We start from the raw sequence: 26,098 nt of genomic DNA on the forward strand, positions 1-26,098 counted from the left end.
TTTTGCAATTGAATTTTGAGAACTGATTTTTTTTTTTTTTTTTTTACACCAAATTATGCTGACAGTTTTTTGGGGGAAAAAAATTGTTAGCAAAATGCGTGTTTGAAAATGATGTCTTTTAAAATTCAGTGTAAAAAAACAATTCAGTGCGGAAAAAAAATCAGTGCAGAATGCAAGACGCACTTACGGTAAAATAGGACTGAAGCAGTCGATGCTGTCTCAGAATCAGCCAATTGTCACACAGAGAAGCAGGTAAAGCAGCAAGCACTACACACGGCCAAGATATGTAATTTTGCAATATGGGCTTGGATCCCTTTCAATGAAAACTTTAAAGGCTTACTGAAATGAGATTTTCTTATTTAAACGGGGATAGCAGGTCCAGTCTAGGTGTCATACTTGATCATTTCGCGATATTGCCATATTTTTGCTGAAAGGATTTAGTAGAGAACATCGACGATAAATTTCACAACTTTTGGTCGCTAACAAAAAAGCCTTGCCTGTACCGGAAGTAGCAGACAATGTGCGCGTGACGTCACTGGTTGTAGAGCTCATCACATCCTCACATTGTTTATAATCATAGCCACCAGCAGCGCGAGCGATTTGGACCGAGAAAGCGACAATTTCCCCATTAATTTGAGCGAGAATGAAAGATTCGTGGATGAGGATATTGATAGTGAAGGACTAGGGGAGAAAAAAAAGAAAAAAAAAAGGCGATTGCAGTGGGAGCGATTCAGATGTTATTAGTCACATTTACTAGGATAATTCTGGAAAATCTCTTATCTGCCTATTGTGTTGCTAGTGTTTTAGTGAGATTATATAGTACCTGAAAGTCGGAGGGGTGGGGCCCCGGGTGTAGTGACCGCCAGTGTCTCCGTGGGAGGAGGTAATAGTCGCCGCAGCAGCTGCAGAAGGACGCTGGCTCCGCTCATGTCTACGGTAAGAGCCAACTTATTACCACAATTTTCTCAGCGAAACCTGCCAGTTGACATGTGGTCGGTATCCATGTTTGCTTGACCGCTTTTCCTGAATGAATCAATAAAGTACTATCTATCTATCTGTTCCATAGTAAAGCTTCACCTTCGGGAATTTTAAACAAGGAAACACCGGCTGTGTTTGTGTGGCTGAAGGCTAAAAGCTTCCCACCTCCATCTTTCTACTTTGACGTCTCCATTATTAATTGAACAAGTTGCAAAAGATTCAGCAACACAGATGTCCAGAATACTGTGGAATTATGCGATTAAAGCAGATTACTTATAGTTTGGATCGGGCTGGAAAATAATGTCCGCTACAACCCGAGACGTCGAACGCACGCGTCATCATTCTGCAACGTTTTCAACACGACTCTTTGCGGGAAATCTAAAATTGCAATTTAGTAAACTAAAAAGGCCGTATTGGCATGTGTTGCAATGTTAATATTTCATCATTGATATATAAACTATCAGACTGCGTGGTCGGTAGTAGTGGGTTTCAGTAGGCCTTTAAAAAGTGCAGTTTGATGTGCATTAGTGAAAAAAATCCTAAAATTCTGCCAGAAAGGATGAAAGCTGATCACAAGATGGTACAACAACTCTCACAATGACTGATACTAAAAATGTTATAACAGACCATCTCAAAAAACGGAATTACATTTTTTGTTTTTCGCTGAGTAAGACACTCGGAATCTACACGACCATACAGAATGTGGCATTTAGAAAATCAACTATGAACAATAAAACATTGAATATTAGGAATGTATAAAAAAATGTTGCACGACCACCTGCTTGATCGACATATTTTATAATCGAGCAAGAACAGCAACGATGCAACAAATACGGAGAAATAGAAACGCAAAGGGTAAAAAAAAAACATCCACATGTCCGTTAGCTAAACTATTGCGGTGTGGAATTCATGCGCGTTGGATTATCATCGCTTACGTGCAGTGATATCTCCAGATTCTCTGAACCTTTTGATGATGTTACGGACCGTAGATGGTAAAATCTCTAAATTCCTTGCAATAGCTTGTTGAGAAATGTTGTTCTAAAACTGTTTGACAATTTGCTTACAAATTGGTGACCCTCGCCCCATCCTTGTTTGTGAATTACCTAGAATTTCATGGAAGCTGCTTTTATACCCAATCATGGCACCCACCTGTTCCCAATTAGCCTGCACACCTGTGGGATGTTCCAAATAAGTGTTTGATGAGCGTTCCTCGACTTTATCAGTATTTATTGCCACCTTTCCCAACTTCTTTGTCACATGTTGCTGGCATCAAATTCTAAAGCTAATGATTATTTCCAAACAAAAAAACGTTTATCAGTTTGAACATCAAATATGTTGTCTTTGTAGCATATTCAACTGAATATGGGTAGAAAATAATTTGCAAATCATTGTATTCTGTTTATATTTACATCTAACACAATTTCCCAACTCATGTGGGAACAGGGTTTGTAGATCAAAGATCATGCCTTACCACTGGATGGAAAATTCCAACAAGTTGGTACATTTTGACAGCCAATTTAGACCCGGTAATGGCGAGAATGAAACAAAAAGACGTACGGCTCTCCTCCATTTTCTTTGTGAGGATTATGAGTCATTCGTCATCTAAACAGGAAAATAACAACATTTTATCAGTCAGTATCCTAATGACAGCAGACATTGTACAGTAAGTGAGCCGTCATGAAGACTGCAGTGAGCAGTAATCAGTTGGGTTGTGGGAAAAAAACAAAAACAAACGTGATGCTTAAAATGATCAAAATATGTAAATATTTCATTTTATTATACGTGTGCCTGTTACTATATCACATATCGAATATCGCTTCCAATGAACTCAGCAGTTTGCACCTTTCTGCATTTCTACATTGTTGCTGTTGTGTTGTGCGATGCACTGTACTGCGGATTGGCTCAGGCTTTATCAACATACTCACCAATCACCTCTCTTTCAGGTAATCGGCATGACCACGACAGGGGCGTCCAAGTACCGCAAGGTTCTGCAGGATGTGGGCCCGAGAGTGGTGATTGTGGAAGAGGCTGCAGAAGTTCTGGAGGCCCACATCATCACCACACTCAGTCAAGCGTGCCAGCATCTCATCCTCATCGGAGACCACCAGCAGGTGAGGGGTCACACAGTCAAAAAATTAAAAAAAGATTAATAAATCTGCATAGAGCTACAATTTAACCTGTGTATAGTTGTAATGACAAAACGCACAAAAGAAAGAAAGTACTGTGAGTATTAGCTGACCAAAACATACAATGTACAAACCCTGTTTCCATATGAGTTGGGAAATTGTGTTGGATGTAAATATAAACGGAATAAAATGATTTGCAAACATATTTCAACCCATTTTCAATTGAATATGCGACAAAGACAACATATTTGATGTTCAAACTGATTAAAAAAATGTTTTTTTTGCAAATAATCATTAACTTTAGAATTTGATGCCAGCAACATGTGGGAAAGGTGGCAATAAATACTGATGAAGTTGAAGAATGCTCATCAAACACTCATATGGAACATCCCACAGGTATGCAGGCAAGCAAATTGTCGAACAGTTTTAGAACAACATTTCTCTATTGCAAGGAATTTAGGGATTTTACCATCTACGGTCCGTAAAATCGTCAAAAAGTTCAGAGAATCGGGAGAAATCACTGCACGTAATATTACGGACTTTTGATCCCTCCGGCGGTACTGCATCAAAAACCGACATCAGTGTGTAAAGGATATCACCACATGGGCTCGGGAACACTTCACAAAACCACTGTCAGTAACTGCAGTTGGTCGCGACATCTGTAAGTGCAAGTTAAAACTACTATGCAAAGCCAGACCAATTTATCAACAATAACCTGAAACGCCGCCGGTTTGGCTGGGCCCGAGCTCACCTAAGATGGACTGATGCAAAGTGGAAAGGTGTTTTGCGGTCTGACGAGTGCACATTTCAAATTATATTTGGAAACAGAGGATGTGGTGTCCTCCAAAACAAAGAGGAAAATAACCACTCGGATTGTTCTCGGCGCAAAGTTCAAAAGCCAGCATCTGTGATGGTATGGGGGTGCATTAGTGCCCAAGGCATGGGTAACTTACACATCTGTGAAGGCACCATTAATGCTGAAAGGTACATACAGGTTTTGGAGCAACATATGTTGTCATCCAAGCAGCGTTATCATGGACGCCCCTGCTTATTTCAGCAAGACAAGTGTTACAATAGTGTGACTTCGTAAAAAAAGAGTGCGGGTACTTTCCTGGCCCGCCTGCTGTCCAGACCTGTCTCCCATCGAAAATGTGTGGTGCATTATGAAGCGTAAAATACGACAGCGGAGACCCCGGGCTGTTGAACGACTGAAGCTCTACATAAAACAAGAATGGGAAAGAATTCCACTTTCAAAGCTTCAACGATTAGTTTCCTCAGTTCCCAAACGTTTATTGAGTGTTGTTAAAAGAAAAGGTGATGTAACACAGTGGTGAACATGCCCTTTCCCAACTACTTTGGCACGTGTTGCAGCCATGAAATTCTAAGTTAATTATTATTTGCCAAAATAAAATAAAGTTTATGAGTTTGAACATCAAATATCTTGTCTTTGTAGTGCAATATGGGTTGAAAAGGATTTGCAAATCATTGTATTCCGTTTATATTCACGTTTAACACAATTTCCCAACTCATATGGAAACGGGGTTTGTATTTTCCAGACATACATTTATTAGATTTTTTTCAAATATTTTAATGGTTATTTGTATTTTTTTTCTGTAGCACACTACAGTTATTATTATTATTATATTTTTATTGTTATGATTACTATTATAATAATTATTAAGAATACTTGTTGTAGTAGTATATTAATATACTTTTTTTTAACAATAACCAATTATTTCTGAATGTATAAAGTAGAGATATATGTGATATCGGAAATTTTAGGTATCGGTTTCAAAAAGTAACATTTATGACTTTTTAAAAAACACTGCTGTATGGAGTGGTACACGGACGCAGGGAGAAGTACAGAGCGCCAGTAAACCTCAAACTCACTTTACCTGGGGCCCACTGGATGCAGAGTCCGGGTGAGGCTGGGCCGCAAGAAAAGATTTCCTAAAAAATGTTTTGCATACTCCTCAGCACGGAATATATTTGTATTCAGCCGACGCACGGAGGATAATGTTATTTCCGCAACATGTGTCGCTCCGCTTTCCCTCCCTACAGCAACACGGCGGTCGGCGGATAATAGCCAGGAAAGTACCGGGATAGCGAGCGCAAAAAAGTGTCGGCTCCCAGAGTGCTATCCGGCGTCATATAGAAATATATGTAGTGTTCATTGTGTGAGGCAATGCAAATTAAACAATATATAAAAAAAATTTAAAAAACAATGTGAATTGGTCCAGGTTATCGGGGACTGTTATTTCTGACGGACAGGTGTCGCAGTGTGACGTAAGAAAACCCTTGTATCCATGGCAACGTCTCTGTCGCTTTCACTCACTTGCCGCTTTTCCACTAATGCAGGGGTAGGCAACCCAGAACGTTGAAAGGGCCATTTTGGACCAAAATAACACAACGCTGTCAAGCGCCATTCATATAAAACTCGCTGGCCGCGCTATATTAAACTTTCATATTAAGGTGAGGGCCACAAAATAACGTCTCGCAGGCCGCAATTGACCCTTGGGCCGCGTGTCTGAGACCCCTGCCTTAAAGGAACTGCCTTTGCGTGCCGGCCCAATCACATAACATCTACGGCTTTTCACACAACCAAGTGAATGCAAATCATACTTGGTCAACAGCCATACAGGTCACACTGAGGGTGGCCGTATAAACAACTTTAACACTGTTACAAATATGCACCACACTGTGAACCCACACCAAACAAGAATGACAAACACATTTCGGGAAAACATCCGCACCGTAACACAACAGAACAAATACCCAGAACCACTTGCAGCACTAACTCTTCCGGGACGCTACAATATACACCCCCGGCCCCCTCAACCTCCTTATGTTCTCTCAAGGAGAGCATGTCCCAAATTCCAAGCTTGAGGCAAGGTAAAAAAAAAAAATGCACTTTGTGACTTCAATAATAAATATGGCAGTGCCATGTTGGCATTTTTTTCCATAACTTGAGTTGATTTATTTTGGAAAACCTTGTTACATTGTTAAATGGATCCAGCGGGACATCACAACAAAATTAGGCATAATAATGTGTTTATTACACGACTGTATATATCGGTATCGGTTGATATCGGAATCTGTAATTAAGAGTTGGACAATATCAGCAAAAAAAACCCATTATCGGACATCTCTAGCATAAAGTGTATGTGTGTATCCACACATCCATCCATTTTCTACTGGAAAATGTAGTTAAGCTACATAGTTTAGCTTCATGTAGCTTGGTACTGCTCATCACTGCCCATCAGGGGTTGAGCTTTGTTATTTTCCCAAGGAATTGGGACACTGTTGTACCGACACCAATATTTTGGTACCAAAATGTATATCGTTAATGTATTTCGCTACTTTTTTTTTTTTTTTTTAAAGAAAGGGAACTACAGTACAAAAAATGGAATTGGTCTTACTTGAAACATGTTTCTTATTGCAATGATTGTATATTGCTGGCCTGGTCATCCTTGTCCGGACCTGAGAACGACTCGGTGATGTGAATGGACCAAAGATGACACCAGTGAGGAATCGTTGTACAAAAAGCTTTATTTGGTATATATACTGCTTGTCCCTTACAGAAGTGGTTCTCAAATGGGGATACGCGTACCCCTGGGGGTACTTGAAGTTATGCCAAGGGGTACTTGAGATTTTTCAAAAATATTCTAAAAATAGCAACGATTCAAAAATCATTTATAAATATATTTATTGAATAATACTTCAACAAAATATGAATGTTAGTTCATAAACTGTGAAAATAAAAGCAACAATGCAATATTCAGTGTTGACAGCTGGATTTTTTGAGGACATGTTCCATAAATACTGATGTTAAAGTTTTCTTTTTTTGTGAAGAAATGTTTAGAATTAAGTTGATGAATCCAGATGGATCTCTATTACAACCCCCTAAGAGGGCACTTTAAGTTGATGATTACTTCTATGTGTAGAAATCTTTATTTATAATTGAATCACCAGTTATATTTATATAATTTTTTCCAAATAGTTCAAGAAAGACCACTACAAATGAGCAATATTTTGCACTGTTATACAATTTAATAAATCAGAAGCTGATGACAAAGTGCTGTATCTTACTTCTTTATCTCTTTTTTTCAACCAAAAATGCTTTGCTCTGATTAGGGGGTACTTGAATTAAAAAAATGTTCACAGGGGGTACATCAATGAAAAAAGGTTGAAAACCACTGAACTATGGGGACACAGGTCTCTACTTTCAGGCGGACTGATACCTGCTCCTTCTCTTTAAAAAGTCCAAAAGAAGAGGAAGTAAACAACATTCATTCATATAAAAATAATTTAAATTACATTAACAAAAATGTTTTATCACCAATAAAAACAACAAAACAATAATAATGCACAAATCCACATACCTGTGTTGGAAACACATACACAGGTCTCTACTTTCTGGCGGACTGATATCTTCTCCTGTGTGGTGTAAATACCATGCATAAATACGACCAAACAATTCACACGGTCGACGCTCTACTCCTTAATTAACAAAATGTGCATACAAATTATTTAAAACAACACATCACCAATACCCACAACATTAATGTTTTAACTTTTAAAGTATTAGGAACGTTTAGGAAGAATATTTACACTATGAAGAAACACGGTGCAGTGAAGAACTATTACCTTCTCATTAAAAAAGTCCGAAGGAAAAGGAAGTAAAGGACCGAAAATTCAGCAAAGTCACTTCCCGCACCGGACATCCGGTTCTTCAAAATAAAACCAATATTTCAAAATAAAACATAACACCCCGTGTCATTCATAACATAGTGCAGGGGTGCCCACACTTTTTCTGCAGGCGAGCTACTTTTCAATTGACCAACTCGAGGGGATCTACCTCATTTATATATATCATTTATATGTATTTATTTATGAAAGAGACATTTTTGTAAACAAGTTAAATGTGTTTAATGATAATACAAGCATGTGTAACACATATAGATGTCTTTCTTTCACGAAGACAAGAATATAAGTTGGTGTATTACCTGATTCTGATGACTTGCATTGATTGGAATCAGACAGTAATGATGATAACGCCGGTTTTTGGCATCTAATTCATCCAGCTTCCATACACTTTACAAGAAAAACATTGGCGGCAAATTCCGTAGCTTGCTTGATTGACATTCACGGCACCCGAGGGTCTTGTGAGATGACGCTGGCTGCTGCCAGTTCATTATTATGAAAAAATGACAGAGAGGAAGGCGAGAAACACTTTTTATTTCAACAGACTATCGCGCCGTCCCTTCTGTCAAAACTCTAAAGGCCGACTGCACATTTCCTATCTTCACAATAAAAGCCCTGCTTCATGCTGCCTGCGCTAACAAAATAAGAGTCTCGGATAGCTGGCGTGCACAAGTGATGTGCACGCCAGCTTTCTGAGGGATCGCTTGTGCACGCCAGTTTTCCGAGACTCTGTATTTAGTTAGCGCAGGCAGCATGAAGCAGGGCTTTTATTGTGAAGATAAGAAATGTGCAGTCGGCCTTTAGAGTTTTGACGGAAGGTACCGCGCGAGAGTCTGTTGAAATAAAAAGTGTTTCTCGCCTTCCTCTCGGTCATATTTTCATAATAATGATCTTGCAGCAGCCAGCGTCATCTCACAAGACCCTCCGGTACCGTGAATGTCATTTAAGTGACGTCTTGGTGAAGATTGATGATCACTAATTTTTAGGTCTATTTTTTTTAAAAGCCTGGCTGGAGATTGACTGACACACCCCCCGCGGTCGACTGGTAGCTCGCGATCGACGTAATGGGCACCCCTGATATAGTGCAACAACATCACACTATTACACACACAGACAGACACACACGCACGCACGCACACACACACACATATATATATATATATATATACAATCGATTCGAATACGAATCACGATTCTCACATTGTGCGATTCAGAATCGATTCTCATTTTTTTTTTAAATCGATATTTTTTAATTTTTTATTAATCCAACAAACCACTACACAGCAATATCATAACAATGCAATCCAATTCCAAAACCAAACCTGACCCAGCAACACTCAGAACTGCAATAAACAGAGCAATTGAGAGGAGACACAAACACGACACAGAACAAACCAAAAGTAGTGAAACAAAAATTAATATTATCAACAACAGTATCAATATTAGTTAGAATTTCAGCATAGCAGTGATTAAAAATCCCTCATTGACATTATCATTAGACATTTATAAAAAAAAAAAGCACAAAAAAGAACAATAGTGTCACAGTGGCTTACACTTGCATCGCATCTCATAAGCTTGACAACACACTGTGTCCAATATTTTCACAAAGATAAAATAAGTCGTATTTTTGGTTCGTTTAATAGTTAAAACAAATTTACATTATTACAATCATTTGATAAAAAATTGTCCTTTACAATTATAAAAGCTTTTTAAAAAAAATCCACTACTCTGCTAGCATGTCAGCAGACTGGGGTAGATCCTGCTGAAATCCTATGTATTGAATGAATACAGCATCATTTTGAATCGGAAAAATATCGTTTTGGAATCGAGAATCGCGTTGAATCGAAAAAATCGTTATATAATCGAATCACGACCCCAAGAATCGATATTGAATCGAATCGTGGGACACCCAAAGATTCGCAGCCCCTATATATATATATATATATATATATATATATATATATATATATATATATATATATATATATATATAACAATGTCACTGTATCAGGTGTGGGTCGTGTTGATGCCCCCTACCTTCTCGTTTTGACCAAACTGTGGGTAAACAAAGCAAATTTAGTCAAATCTATCCAAAAGCTGGATATACGCCATATACATATACATCTTAGCACCTTCCCTGAAATACACAGGGATTATTAAAAAAACAAAGGCTGCTATACGCTTACGAACAGGTCATGTCGTAGACCATGGGTGTCAAACTCTGGCCCGCCGTGTAATTTCATTTGGCCCTTGAGGCAATATCAATTTAACATTAGAGCTGGCCCGCCGATACCATACAGCGATGGTGCCGCTGTAACACCGCATTCACCGCTAATACACATACTTACCAACCCTCCCAATTTTCCCGGGAGACTCCCAAAGTTCAGTGCCCCTCCCGAAAATCAACCATTGTCCTGAATTTCGACCAAATTCCACCCGGACAACAATATTGGGGGCGTGCCTTTAAGGCACCCCCTTTAGCGTTCCCTACAACCAGTCATCACGTCTGCTTTTCCTCCGTACAAACAGTGTGCCGAACCCAGTCATATTAATATTTTCAGCTTTTACACATACACACAAGTGAATGCAAAGCATACTTGGTCAACAGCCATACAGGTCACACTGAGGGTGGCCGTATACAAACAACTTTAACACTGTTACAAATATGTGCCACACTGTGCACCCACACCAAACAAGAATGACAAACACATTTCGGGAGAACAAATTGTATTTAATATACCATTGATGATTTTTTTGGGGTTTTTTTGAAAGTTGATTTTGCACTATTAAGCTATGTGTTATAGCAAATTAGTGTAGCAAACTGAGCAGTAATGAACTTTTTATCCATGCACATTCTCTTGCTACTTCAAGGCTTCAGTGTTTGATTAATTCATTATTATTATTTTATTTTTCAAATTTATTATTAGCCTGTGGAAAAAAAAAAATATTTTGATGTTTACCTTTTTATTAAAATTGTATTTGATATGCCATTGATATTTTTTCATTATTATTTGAAACTGGATTTTGCATGTCACTATAAAGTTATACAAGCCTTGCTTGCTCAATATTCAATGCAAAACTCATTTGCGTCCCTATTAAAGATTAATTTGCTCAACTTTGGCCCGCGACTCAGTTCAGTTTTAAATTTTGGCCCACTCTGTATTTGAGTTTGACACCCCTGTCGTAGACAAAGAAAACCATGAATTGATTAAGATGGACCCCGACTTAAATGACTTGAAAAAATGATTCGGGTGTTACCATTTAGTGGTCAATTGTGCGGAATATGTAATGTACTGTGCAATCTACTAATAAAAGTTTCGATTAATCAATCAATCAATCAATCAATCAATCAATCAATCAATCAATCAATCAATCAATCAATCAATCAATCAATCAGCATTGTATGAAATGTGTGATTATTCTTTCCACAGCTGCGTCCCACAGCCACGGTATATGACCTGGAGAAGAACTACAAAATGGGGGTGTCCATGTTTGAGAGGCTGGTGGGGATGGGACTACCTTACGTCCGACTCAACCAACAGGTTGGCATTTGATGCGCTTCACATATAAGCAAGCATAGCCGTTAGCATGAATTCTTGTCTCCAACTCTTTTTGGCTTCACGTGTTTTCCTTGTAGAGTTACGCAATATAGATGATATTCGATATACAAACCCCCGTTTCCAAATAAGTTGGGAAATTGTGTTAAATATAAATCTAAATGGAATACAATGATTTGCAAATCCTTTTCAACCCATATTCAGTTGAATGCACTGCAAAGACAAGATATTTGATGTTCAAACTCATAAACTTTATTTTTTTTTTTGCAAATAAACATTAACTTAGAATTTCATGGCTGCAACACGTGCCAAAGTAGTTGGGAAAGGGCATGTTCACCACTGTGTTACATCACCTTTTCTTTTCACAACACTGAATAAACGTTTGGGAACTGAGGAAACTTTGAAAGTGGAATTCTTTCCCATTCTTGTTTTATGTAGAGCTTCAGTCGTTCAACAGTCCGGGGTCTCCGCTGTTGTATTTTACGCTTCATAATGCGCCACACATTTTCGATGGGAGACATATCTGGACTGCAGGCGGGCCAGGAAAGTACCCGCACTCTTTTACTACGAAACCACGCTGTTGTAACACGTGGCTAGGCATTGTCTTGCTGATATAAGCAGGGGCGTCCATGATAACGTTGCTTGGATGACAACATATGTTGCTCCAAATCCTGTATGGACCATTCAGCATTAATGGTGCCTTCACAGATGTGTTAGGTTACCCATGCTTTGGGCACTAATACACCCCCATACCATCACAGATGCTGGCTTTTGAACTTTGCGTCTATAACCATCCAGGTGGTTATTTTCCTCTTTGTTCCAGAGGAAACCACGTCCACAGTTTCCAAATATAATTTGAAATGGGGACTCGTCAGACCACAGAACACCTTTCCACTTTGCATCAGTCCATCGTAGATGAGCACGGGCCCAGCGAAATCAGCGGCGTTCCTCGGTGTTGTTGATAAATGGGTTTTGCATAGCAGAGTTTTAACTTGCACTTACAGACGTAGCAACCAACTGTAGTTATTGGCAGTGGTTTTATGAAGTGTTCCTGAGCCCATGTGGTGATATCCTTTACACACTGATGTCGGTTTTTGATGCAGTACCGCCTGAGGGATCAAAAGTCCATAATATCATCGCTTACGTGCAGTGATTTCTCCCGATTCTCTGAACTTTTTGATGATTTTACGGACCGTAGGTGGTAAAATCCCTAAATTCCTTGCAATACAGAAATGTTGTTCTAAAACTGTTCGACAATTTGCTTGCAAATTGGTGACCCTCGCCCCATCCCAACTGTTCCCAGTTAGCCTGCACACCTGTGGGATGTTCCAAATAAGTGTTTGATGAGCGTTCCTCGACTTTATCAGTATTTATTGCCACCTTTCCCAACTTCTTTGTCACATGTTGCTGGCATCAATTTCTAAAGCTAATGATTATTTCCAAACAAAAAACCGTTTATCAGTTTTAACATCAAATATGTTGTCTTTTAGCATATTCAACTGAATATGGGTAGAAAATAATTTGCAAATCATTGTATTCCATTTATATTTACATCTAACACAATTTCCCAACTCATGTGGAAACAGGGTTTGTAGATCAAAGATCATGCCTTACCACTGGATGGAAAATTCCAACAAGTTGGTACATTTTGACAGCCAATTTAGACCCGGTAATGGCGAGAATGACACAAAAAGACGTATGGCTCTCCTCCATTTTCTTTGTGAGGATTATGAGTCATTCGTCATCTAAACAGGAAAATAACAACATTTTATCAGTCAGTATCCTAATGACAGCAGACATTGTACAGTAAGTGAGCCGTCATGAAGACTGCAGTGAGCAGTAATCAGTTGGGTTGTGGGAAAAAAACAAAAACAAACGTGATGCGTTCTTGAAATGAATGTAACGTATGCTTAAAATGATCAAAATATGTAAATATTTCATTTTATTATACATGTGCCTGTTACTATATCACATATATACTTACATCATGGATATAAAACCTTCATGGAGATACTTAGATGATTTTAAGGGCTTTATAGGCTCAACAATGTGGCTCCCTTAAGTTCTATTTTAAGCAGACTTTTGATCACATTTAATAATTATCCATCCATCCATCAACTTCCGCTTATCCGAGGTCGGGTCGCGGGGGCAACAGCCTAAGCAGGGGAACCCAGACTTCCCTCTCCCCAGCCACTTCGTCTAGCTCTTCCCGGGGGATCCTGAGGCGTTCCCAGGCCAGCCGGAAGACATAGTCTTCCCAACGTGTCCTGGGTCTTCCCCGTGGCCTCCTACCGGTTGGACGTGACCTAAACACCTCCCTAGGGAGGCGTTCGGGTGGCATCCTTACCAGATGCCCGAACCACCTCATCTGGCTCCTCTCGATGTGGAGGAGCAGCGGCTTTACTTTGAGTTCCTCCCGGATGGCAGAGCTTCTCACCCTATCTCTAAGGGAGAGCCTCGCCACCCGGCGGAGGAAACTCATTTCGGCTGCTTGTACCCGTGATCTTATCCTTTCGGTCATGACCCAAAGCTCATGACCATAGGTGAGGATGGGAACGTAGATCGACCGGTAAATTGAGAGCTTTGCCTTCCGGCTCAGCTCCTTCTTCACCACAACGGATCGGTACAACGTCCGCATTACTGAAGACGCCGCACCGATCCGCCTGTCGATCTCACGATCCACTCTTCCCTCACTCGTGAAGAAGACTCCTAGGTATTTGAACTCCTCCACTTGGGGCAGGGTCTCCTCCCCAACCCGGATATGGCATTCCACCCTTTTCCGGGCGAGAACCATGGACTCGGACTTGGAGGTGCTGATTCTCATTCCGGTCGCTTCACACTCGGCTGCGAACCGATCCAGCGAGAGCTGAAGATCCCTGTCAGATGAAGCCATCAGGACCACATCATCTGCAAAAAGCAGAGACCTAATCCTGCGGTTACCAAACCGGAACCCCTCAACGCCTTGACTGCGCCTAGAAATTCTGTCCATAAAAGTTATGAACAGAATTTAATAATTAGAATACATTTAAAAAATTAGCTACTGTACATTGCATGCTCCATGTCCACTGCTTTTCTCTGCACTTTTCAGCATCGCATGAGGCCGGAGATTGCCCGCCTGCTGACTCCAAATATTTATTCCGATCTGGAAAACCATCCCTCTGTGTTGAACTTTGACGACATCAGGGTGCGTACCGGTGAAAACCATTTTGATTGATACCAAGGATGAGCTGTGACTTATGAACTGAGAGGAAAGGGAGCAAGAGTCCTGTTTGTTCCAATTCTGGGCGTATTCTTTATCATATCCTTTAGGTTTAAACTCAAATTGTTCAATGACTGATTTTTTATTTAAACTCTCTCTTTCAGGGCCTCAATACCAATGTCTTCTTTGTGGAACACAACGAACTGGAAACGCAGTTCAAGGAGGAGCATAGCCACAAGAACCTGCACGAAGCCAAGTTTGTAGTTGCTTTTTGCCGTTATCTCCTACTCCAGGAGTACAACCCAGAGCAGATTACCATTCTAACAACCTACACAGCCCAGCTCCACTGTCTGCACAAACTCATGCCTGGCGATCAGTTTAAAGGTGTCAGAGTCCATGTGGTGGACAAGTACCAAGGAGAAGAAAACGACATTGTCCTGTTGTCTTTGGTGCGCAGCAACACCCAGGGTAAAGTTGGCTTCTTGAACATCTCCAATCGTGTTTGCGTAGCCTTATCCAGGGCCAAGAAAGGTCTCTACTGCATCGGCAACAGTCAGATGCTGGGACATGTGCAGCTGTGGAAAAACACCTTCCAAATCTTGAAGGAGAAGGATCAGATCGGGAGGGCGCTAACTCTTTGCTGTCAGAATCACCCAGAAAGGAAGGTTGAAGCCTCTTGTGCTGATGATTTCAAACAAGCCCCAGAGGGAGGCTGCACCAAACCTTGTGAGTTCCGTTTGGATTGCGGCCACGTGTGCGAGAGTGTCTGCCACACTTACGACAAAGAGCACCAGAAATACCAGTGTCTCAAGAATTGTGAGAGGATCATATGTCCTTTGGGACACAAGTGCTCACGTAAATGCTTTGCAGTTTGTCCAAAGAACTGTCCGATCAAGGTTGAAAAGACTATACCCAAGTGCCAGCACAAGCAAATGGTTCCCTGTCACCAGGACCCAGAGGAATTTATTTGCAAAGTTCCTTGCCAGAAAATGCTTCTGTGTGGGCATCGGTGTGATTCTATATGCGGGAATCCCTGCACCAGCAAGTGCATGGTCAATGTCATGCTACAACTAAGCTGCGGTCACAACCAGCTAGGAGCTTGTTTTTACAAAACGATGAAGCCTGTTGAGGAGCCACTGTGTACGACATTGTGCGGGCAGCAACTCAAATGCAACCATGCCTGTCGTGGAACTTGCGGCCAGTGTAACAATGGCCGGTTCCACTTATCTTGCAATCATAAGTGCAAGCGTCTTCTGATCTGTTCCCACGAGTGCACTGAACCCTGCACCAGCAGCTGCCCCCCCTGCGATAAGCCGTGTGAGAACTGCTGCGTTCACAGCAAGTGCATGAGCAAGTGTGGACAGCCCTGTGCTCCTTGCAAGGAGCCCTGTGCTTGGCAATGCGTCCACCAAAGCTGCAGTAAGCTATGCCACGAGCCGTGCGATCGGCCGCCCTGCAACCAACCCTGCACCCTGACCCTGATTTGCGGTCACCCGTGCATTGGCCTGTGCGGGGAAAAATGTCCAAGCAAATGCCGCGTCTGTCATGAAAACCAGGTGACCGAGATTTTCTTTGGCACAGAGGATGACCCCGAGGCTTGCTTCCTCCAGCTGGAGGACTGTGGCCACATCGTTGAACACACGTCCATGGATACATACATGGCGATAGATGACGAACTCCAAGCCAGTGAAGGGCAGCTGGCCATAAAGCTGAAAGAATGTCCAAAGTGTCGGACTCCGATCCGCAAGAACTTACGCTATGGATCTCATATCAACAGAAGTCTTGCAGCGATAGAGATGGTGAAGACAAAAATAAGGGGATCTCAGGGCAGCATAAAAATACAGAGTTTGGAGCTTCTGGACACTCTATGGCGCTATAATATGGACTCAGATAAAGAAATGAAAATAAAAGAAAAACTGCAAAGAAAGGACCTTACGACCAACGACTTATGGGTCATCAAAAACCGACTGAACTTTATTGACAGAGTTAAAAAACTACAGTCAGTAGTCAGGCAGAATACCACATTGACCAACTTTTGGGATTTTGAGAAGAGTACAAACAACTTCCTGCTCTGGAACGGCAACCCCTCTCAAAAATTCACAGAGCAGCAGATGTTCGACATGCAAAGGGAGCTGCAAAGGCTCACGCTGGGGGCCGAACTCGTCGTCCTTTGCAGCAGTGCGGAGAAACGAGGGAAACATAGCCTTATCGAAAGTGAGGCACAAATAATGAAAGAGACGCTGGGAAAGCACGGCCAGTTCACCGAGCAGGATGGAGAAAGACTGAAAGACGTCATGGAGGAAATGAAGCAAAAGGTGCCTGTCACAGGTTTGCAAATCAGTGAGGAGGAGAAAAAAATGATCGTCAAGGCAATGGGATTGCGATCTGGACACTGGTACAAATGCCCCAACAACCATGTCTACGTTATCACCGAGTGCGGGGGGGCTATGGAGGCCCGACGATGCCCTGACTGCAAGGCCACCATCGGCGGGAGCTCTCATCGGCTGGCCGCCGGCAATCAGGTGGCTTCGGAAATGGACGGCGCCCAGCACGCGGCGTGGTCCGAGGCCAACAACCTCAATAACTTCGAAGATCTTCACCTATAGGCAAGGCTAACTAGCAGTTACACATATGGTTAAATGTCTTGGCCAGCTACGTTCATTCTGAACTCGATTTTTTGTCTTGCTCAGATACTCCACGACGGATCAACCCAATGGCTCGCTTCATCCACTTGTTGCAAGACATAATTTGTGGAGACCAATCATCTATGCACTATTACCCATTTGAAAAAAAATAAAAAAATACTAATGCCAGCCACTCCCATTTCGCATTTCGAATGACAAACTAGAGGATTACTAAATCCTTCTTACCTCTGAGCACAAAAAAACTGCGAGCAATGAAAAATAATACAGAATTTGTTGTGATCCGGCTTCCGGATCACACAGCTCTAGCATGTTTATGTCCTTTTTGTATTGTCCTATGTTTTGATCATGTTTTGGACTCTACCGATCCCGTTTATTAGCGCACTTCCTTGTTTTGTATTGTCACCATGGCAACCTCAGTACGCCTCCTGCACGGATTCATTACGCACACCTGTTTTGAATTATTTGTGTTGTATTTAAGACCACCTGCTACCTTAGTTCCTCCTGGCTGTTTTGTTTGCTACTTGCAACACGCACGTTGGTTCTTATTTTTGTAATCACTATTGCTAAGTCTCGCCTCAGCTTTGCGTGCGCTCTGCACCTCTATTCCTGTACTCTGCTCTCGTTGCTAATTATTAGCATAGCTCTCCGTGCATTCGGCACGCCTTTTCTTTGCGTTTTGTACCAGTATTATTTTTGTTTTTGTATTAAATCTAATCTTACCTGCAACTCCTGCCTGTCCTGGTCCTCTTGCATCCCTGGGGTAGCAACACGCATCCATTATGCCTCGCCATCGTGTCAGAATTTGTTAAAACGAAATCAACATGATAATTACTGCTATTGGATATTACTTTTTATTTCTTTTTTTAAAGGGGAACATTATCACCAGACCTATGTAAGCGTCAATATATACCTTGATGTTGCAGAAAAAAGGCCGTATGTTTTTTTTAACCAATTTCCGAACTCTAAAAGGAAGAATTTGGCAATCTATCCATCCATCCATCATTTTCCGCTTATCCGAGGTCGGGTCGCGTGGGCAACAGCCTAAGCAGGGAAACCCAGACTTCCCTCTCCCCAGCCACTTCGTCTAGCTCTTCCCGGGGGATCCCGAGGCGTTCCCAGGCCAGCCGGGAGACATAGTCTTCCCAACGTGTCCTGGGTCTTCCCCGTGGCCTCCTACCGGTTGGACGTGCCCTAAACACCTCCCTAGGGAGGCGTTCGGGTGGCATCCTGACCAGATGCCCGAACCACCTCATCTGGCTCCTCTCGATGTGGAGGAGCAGCGGCTTTACTTTGAGCTCCTCCCGGATGGCAGAGCTTCTCACCCTATCTCTAAGGGAGAGCCCCGCCACACGGCGGAGGAAACTCATTTCGGCCGCTTGTACCCGTGATCTTATCCTTTCGGTCATGACCCAAAGCTCATGACCATAGGTGAGGATGGGAACGTAGATCGACCGGTAAATTGAGAGCTTTGCCTTCCGGCTCAGCTCCTTCTTCACCACAACGGATCGGTACAACGTCCGCATTACTGAGGACGCCGCACCGATCCGCCTGAAAGGAAGAATTTGGCAATCTAAACGCCTTTCAATTGTTCGCTGTCGGAGTGATGACCTTTCACCTGTGACGTCACAATGGGAAGCAATCCACCATTTTCTTAAAAAACATTACACACGCCAAGTCAAATTAGCTCTGTTATTTTCATTTTTTTCGACTGTTTTCCGTACCTTGGAGACATCATGCCTCGTCGGTGTGTTGTCGGAGGGTGTAACAACACGATCAGGGACGGATTCAAGTTGATATACGTGGAGTGTGCATCGATTAGCACGTCATGCTAATCAATGCTAAAATGCTATTTAGGCTAGTTGTATGTACATATTGCATCATTATGCCTCATTAGCAGCTATATTTGCATCCAGCCTTTCCCTCCACCCACATTTAATGCCAAACAAACACATACTAATCAACGGATTTAAGTTGCACCAGTATCAAAAGATGCGAAAGTCCCTCGTTTGGTCTGCACATTTTACCGTCGATGCTACGACAGACATGGCAAGAATGTGTGGATATCCTGCGACACTCAAAGCAGATGCATTTCCAACGATAATGTCAACAAAATCACAAAGGGGAGTTTTGTTAATGTTATTGACTTATGTGCTAATCAGACATATTTGGTCGCAGCATGACTGCCAGCTAATCGATGCTAACATGCTATTTAGGCTAGCTGTATGTTCATTTGTAGCTATATTTGCAGCCTTTCCCTCCACCCACATTTAATGCCAAACAAACACTTACCAATCGACGGATTTAAGTTGCTCCAGTGGTCTGGTCAAAAGATGCAATCGTTGGTTAGAAGGCGATCGCCGAATAGCTTCAATAGCTATTCGCTCAATAGCTTCCGCCATGTTTGTTTGTATTGGCATCACTGTGTGACGTCACAGGAAAATGGACGGTGTATTTACAGATAGCGAAAATCAGGGACTTTAAAGCCTTTTTTCGGGATATTCCATGATGGGTAAAATTTTGAAAAAAACTTTGAAAAATAAAATAAGCCACTGGGAACTGATTTTTATTAGTTTTAACCCTTCTGAAATTGTGATAATGTTCCCCTTTAAATCTTTTAACCCTTTAGAGAAGAACTGCACATTTTTTTTTGCAATTTTGCCCATGGTTTACAATCATTAAGAAAGACATGACGGATGTCATTTTTTTTTTGCATTCTAAATATTAAATAAATGCAGTTGAAAGCCTGCTTAAAATGGAGCCTATGGGAGCTGCGCAATTCCGCCTACAAAACCCGTACAAAACATTCAAACATCTCCATTGAGGTTTTGCATACATGATGTAAGTACCGTATTTTTCGGACTGTAAGTCGCAGTTTTTTTTTCATAGCGACTTATACTCAGGAGCGACTTATGTATGAAATTATTAGCACATGACCGTAAAATATCAAATAATATTATTTAGCTCATTCACGTAAGAGACTAGACGAATAAGATTTCATCGGATTTATCGATTAGGAGTGACAGATTGTTTGGTAAACGTATAGCATGTTCTATATGTTATAGTTATTTGAATGATAATATGTTACGTTAACATACCAGGCAAGATCTCAGATGGTTATTTATGCGTCATATAACGTACACTTATTCAGCCTGTTGTTCGCTATTCTTTATTTATTTTAAATTGCCTCTGAAATGTCTATTCTTGGTGTTTGGTTTTATCAAATAGATTTCCCCCAAAAATGCGACTTAGGTTTTTTCCTTCTTTATTATGCATTTTCGGCAGGTGCGACTTATACTCCGGAGCGACTTATACTCCGAAAAATACGGTATATATTTAATGTAGTAATGAGCACATTTATAGTAACATTTAAAATGTACAGAAACGCATCACGTCTGTTTCTGTTTTTCTTCATCTCTTACGCACTTCACTTTATAAAAGACAGTAAACATAATAACACATCACTTACTGTACAAGGTCTGCCGTCATTAGGATGCCAACTACTAGGGTGTTCATATATTCCCATTTCGATTAAAAACGACTCATATTTTGTGTCGTCCTCGCCAGTTTCGGGTCCTTGTCGGAATACATACTCAGACTTCTTCTGTGCCGGTGAGATGCATGACTTATGATCTAGAATAAATTTAGAGGGGGCGAAGAAGCAGCAGACCACCCAATGAAAACATAGGCACTCAAGCTTGTGATCACGGCCCCGCAATAAATAGTTTGTCTGCGTTAGCGCTCATAATAACAATATCATGAATACTTGGTTAATAATCAAGTCACAAACGCAATAAATAGTTTGTCCGCGTTAGCGCTCATAATAACAATATCATGAATACTTGGTTAATAATCAAGTCACAGAATGTAAATGGAGTATTGTTGGTGCTTTTTTGAATGGTTATTTATTGGATTTTATGAGCCAATTGGCTCCGTTTTTACATTTAGTCAATATTTAGAATGCATAAAAAAAAAAAAAAATCCATTCGTCATCGTCTTTCATAATAATCCCCCAAAAAGTGCAGTCCCCTTTTTAAATTCCAGGTTTTTGTCAGGATGCCACGAATAAGCGAAAACTATGAATTTTTTTTACCATACTACATGCAAAATAAGCCTTTTGTTTAGAATTACTATTGTAACCTGTGTTTGTGTGTGTGTGTGTAAAATGCATACTGTTGACCGCACAATATGCTAACCAAGTATTATTTTCCAGCTTTTATAAACATCATTTTTAAACCATTATCATCACTTACACTATTTGTTTTGAAGCTTCAACTATTTTAATCCCTTATTCCATCCATCCATCCTGAATAAGATACAGGACTGTCTCAGAAAATTTGAATATTGTGATAAAGTCCTTTATTTTCTGTAATGCAACTAAATACTTGAAAACGTCATACAGTCTGGATTCATATTGCAAGCCTTTTATTATTTTAATATTGCTGATTATGGCATACAGCTTTTTTTCTTGGTCTGAGGAAATATTCCAATTTTTTGAGATAGGATTTTCGAGTTTTCTTAAGCTGTATGCCAAAATCAGCACTATTAAGATAATAAAAAGCTTGCAGTATTTCAGTTGATGTGTAATGAATCCAGAATGTATGACATTTTGATGTTTAGAAAATAAAGGACTTTATCACAATATTCTAATTTTCTGAGACAGTCCTGTATGTGTATTGAGCTTTCATGGAAGTGGGTTGAAAAACCCCAACTTGGATTTTAATGTCAGACTTTTTTAGTGTGTGTGTGTGTTGCTCACTGTGTATTTTAGACTCATTGTACACAATTTGCATAAAAATAAAAAAAAACAGTAGTATAGTTGTAGTGCATAGGTAGTAGTAGTCATAGTAGTCTATAAAAGAATCATGAAATCTTTGTTGCAAATGAAGATTGATAGGGTATGTTTATTTTTTTGTTAGGCTGTTGTAACCACTTTGTTTCACACTTGCACCGCTACAACCGTGTCTTTAAATCGCTACCAGAGCTAATTTTTACAAGCATGAACAAAAAAAAATGTGTGTCACTCATCAGGAAACTGCGTACTCAGCAAAATAAACAATCCCGAAAATAGCTTTGTCTCGCATTTTTCTATTTTTGCAACGCATGATGGATGTGTCGCTGCCCTAAAAAAAAAAAAAACTGCCTGGATGCAAAATGTGGTATTTGCAGGAAGAGTGGGAGCATCACTGGACAAGTGTTCGAGTTGAGCAAATGATGAAAGCGGAGGGGTATCACTCTCACTATTTATACGCTTTAAGCGGAGGTGGCAAACATGTGGAAATATGGCAACATCCTACGACAGGGGTCTCAAACATGCAGGCCGCGGGCCAATTGCGGCCCACGAGACGTTATTTTGCGGCCCGCACTTTGAAATGACAATTTAATGCTAGTGCGGCCCGCGAGTTTAATTTGAACGCTTGAACGGCGCTTGACAGCGTCATACTCGCCAACGCTCCCAATTTTCCCGGGAAACCCCAGAATTTCAGGGCGTCGATTTTCTCCCAACTAACAACATTCAGGGGGTGCCATGATGGCACTGTCTTAGGCGCCACCTACATCCTGTATAAACAACGTACAAGACCAGTTACATGTTGTATCCGGCTATGTAATTCACAAGTGTGCTATTGCAAGACATATTTGATCAACAGCTACACAGGTCACACAGAGGGTGGCCGTAAAAAAAAAAAAAACACTGTTACAAATATGTGCCACACTGTGAACCCACACCAAACAACATTGCCAACACATTTTGGCAGAACAGCCACACCGTAACACAACATAAATACAACAATCAATCAATGTTTACTTATATAGCCCTAAATCACTAGTGTCTCAAAGGGCTGCACAAACCACCACGACATCCTCGGTAGGCCCACATAAGGGCAAGGAAAACTCACACCCAGTGGGACATCGGTGACAATAATGACCCAGTGGGACGTCGGTGACAATGATGACTATGAGAACCTTGGAGAGGAGGAAAGCAATGGATGTCGAGCGGGTCTAACATGGTACTGTGAAAGTTCAATCCACAATGGATCCAACACAGTCACGAGAGTCCAGTCCAAAGCGGATCCAACACAGCAGCGAGAGTCCCGTTCACAGCGGAGCCAGCAGGAAACCATCCCAAGCGGAGGCGGATCAGCATCGCAGAGATGTCCCCAGCCGATACACAGGCAAGCAGTACATGGCCACCGAATCGGACCGGACCCCCTCATGGCCACCGGATCGGACCGGACCCCCTCCACAAGGGAGAGTGGGACATAGAAGAAAAAGAAAAGAAACGGCAGATCAACTGGTCTAAAAACAACAGAACAAATACAACAGAACAAATACCCAGAATCCCATGCAGCCCTAACTATTCCGGGCTACCATATACACCCCCCGCTACCACCAAACGCCCCCCCCTACTTGCGTCAGTTGTCTGCAATGATGTGCGTATCAATACTGAAATACGGAAACCGCAGATACTAGATCTTAATGCTCTAATATCGATACTTTAGATCAGGGGTGTCCAAACTTTTTCCACCAAGGGCTGCATTTGAAATGTATATGGGATCCATATTAAAATATCTTATTTTAAACAATGCTTAAAACAGATACTGTCTCAGCTTTGTATCATTGGTGATTAAGTATATTATTATGAATTATTTGTAATGTTTTATTACTTTTTCCTTACACTTTAGTGTTGTGTTTTCCCATGTAAAAATGTGATATTATTGATCATTTTAATAATAATAATACCAATATAAGAATATGATCGTGCAAGTTCATAACCTAGTGCAGGGGTCGGGAACATTTTCGGCTGAGAGATCCAAGAATCCAAATATTTTAAAATGTATTTCCGTAAGAGCCATATCTTTTTTTTTTCAACACTGAACACAACTAAACGCGTGCATTTTTAAGTAAGACCAACATTACTAGAGTATAATAGGTCTCGTATTCTTTGTAATAACGTAGATATTCTGAAGCTAACTGTGGAGGGGCGTGGCCTGAGGGCCTGCAGCAAAGCAGGGTGTGCCAGGACCGGCCTCGAAATCAGCGACAGGTGCATACATGGCCCACTTGGGCCTCGTTATCTAATCACCTGTCGCTCTGTTATAAGCAGTGGCCTGGAGGAGAGACAGGGTTGGAGCTGGAGCCAAAGCGCAAGCGAGAACAAAAGAGAAAAAAGACAATTGCTGGAAAGCAACTGAGACACTTATTGAAAAATAAAAAAATATCGTAACCCTGAAAAAGGCTTTCACGTCAATGTTTGGTGGTCCGAAGAACCCCCAGGAGGGCAAGCCCTAAAAAAAACAATAATAAATAAATCATGCAATTTCTTGAACAAGCGCGGTAGAAAAAAGGATGGATGGATTCAAATGCAGAAGCATGTTTGATATTTTTAACGTTATTTTTAACGTTTTGATTACAAGTGGAATTAGTCATTACTTATCGTGTTAAGCAGTGTCAGCTCAGATTTATCCGAGAACCAGATCCAGTCATCAAAAGAGCCACATCTGGCTCTAGAGCCATAGGTTCCCTACCCCTGACCGAGTGTGTTAAAAATTCTGCCTGTATGAAAATATCTATGTTCAGTTATGTGTTCAATATTGTTTATTATTGTTGTCGACATTTTTCAAATTGTTTACTTCATAAGTTGGTACTATTTTATTTTTAATGAACAAATGAATTACTGCCGGGTCAAACTCGCTTCGCAAAATAATTAGCGCATGCTTAGTATTACCACCTGGTCAAACTCGTGACACTTCCCTTGTCAAAATGGAAGAGGCTGATTTCAATACCGGTAATTTGAAATCGCAAAAAGGGAAGAAAAATTAAGAGCTATTCAGTATGATTTAAGGTCCAAGCTATTGAATATGCTAAAAAGAACAGTAAGCAGCTATGTTTTTATTAATATACCGTAGCTGCGTGTGTCAAATATGAGTCATTAAATGACTCCCGCCTCCCGGTGGTAGAGGGCGCTAGTGATCATTCTTGCGACGGACCTTTTAGGATGTAACACTCCAAGCTGGCTATGTAAACAACCGGGCTGAAATAAACCATGTTCCAGTCCTAAATACCCTGTGTATTATTTATACAATAACACTTCATCAATCAATCAATGTTTATTTATATAGCCCCAAATCACTAGTGTCTCAAAGGACTGCACAAATCATTACGACTACAACATCCTCGGAAGAACCCACAAAAGGGCAAGGAAAACTCACACCCAGTGGGCAGGGAGAATTCACATCCAGTGGGACGCCAGTGACAATGCTGACTATGAGAAACCTTGGAGAGGACCTCAGAAAGCAATGGATGTCGAGCGGGTCTAACATGATACTGTGAAAGTTCAATCCATAGTGGCTCCAACACAGCCGCGAGAGTTCAGTTCAAGCGGATCCAAGACAGCAGCGAGAGTCCCGTCCACAGGAAACCATCTCAAGCGGAGGCGGATCAGCAGCGTAGAGATGTCCCCAACCGATACAGGCGAGCGGTCCATCCTGGGTCCCGACGAGCGGTCCATCCTGGGTCTCGACTCTGGACAGCCAGTACTTCATCCATGGTCATTGGACCGGACCCCCTCCACAAGGGAGAGGGGACATAGGAGGAAGAAAAGAAGCGGCAGATCAACTGGTCTAAAAAGGAGGTCTATTTAAAGGCTAGAGTATACAGATGAGTTTTAAGATGACACTTAAATGCTTCTACTGAGGTAGCATCTCGAACTGTTACCGGGAGGGCATTCCAGAGTACTGGAGCCCGAACGGAAAACGCTCTATAGCCCGCAGACTTTTTTTGGGCTCTAGGAATCACTAATAAGCCGGAGTCTTTTGAACGCAGATTTCTTGCCGGGACATACGGTACAATACAATCGGCAAGATAGGCTGGAGCTAGACCGTGTAGTATTTT

General features: G+C 41.2%; 1 protein-coding gene across 3 annotated transcripts in view; it reads left to right on the forward strand.

Annotated features, from left to right (window-relative positions):
• Positions 1 to 22,276, forward strand: part of znfx1 (zinc finger, NFX1-type containing 1) — a 62,548-nt gene extending 40,272 nt beyond the window's left edge. For 2 of the 3 annotated variants that reach the window (XM_061889460.1, XM_061889479.1), the window contains 5 exons: positions 2,922 to 3,089; positions 11,240 to 11,350; positions 14,454 to 14,549; positions 14,729 to 17,170; positions 17,255 to 22,276. In XM_061889460.1, coding sequence (XP_061745444.1) covers positions 2,922 to 3,089; positions 11,240 to 11,350; positions 14,454 to 14,549; positions 14,729 to 17,170 — 2,817 coding nt within the window. In that variant the 3' untranslated portion in view covers positions 17,255 to 22,276. Of the gene's footprint in view, positions 1 to 2,921; positions 3,090 to 11,239; positions 11,351 to 14,453; positions 14,550 to 14,728 lie in introns of all 3 variants that reach the window. The other variant, XM_061889470.1, reaches the window with a different exon arrangement.
• The last annotated feature ends 3,822 nt before the right edge of the window (positions 22,277 to 26,098 follow it).

The sequence above is a fragment of the Nerophis ophidion genome, linkage group LG02 (assembly GCF_033978795.1).
Source record: "Nerophis ophidion isolate RoL-2023_Sa linkage group LG02, RoL_Noph_v1.0, whole genome shotgun sequence".
NCBI lineage: Eukaryota > Metazoa > Chordata > Actinopteri > Syngnathiformes > Syngnathidae > Nerophis > Nerophis ophidion.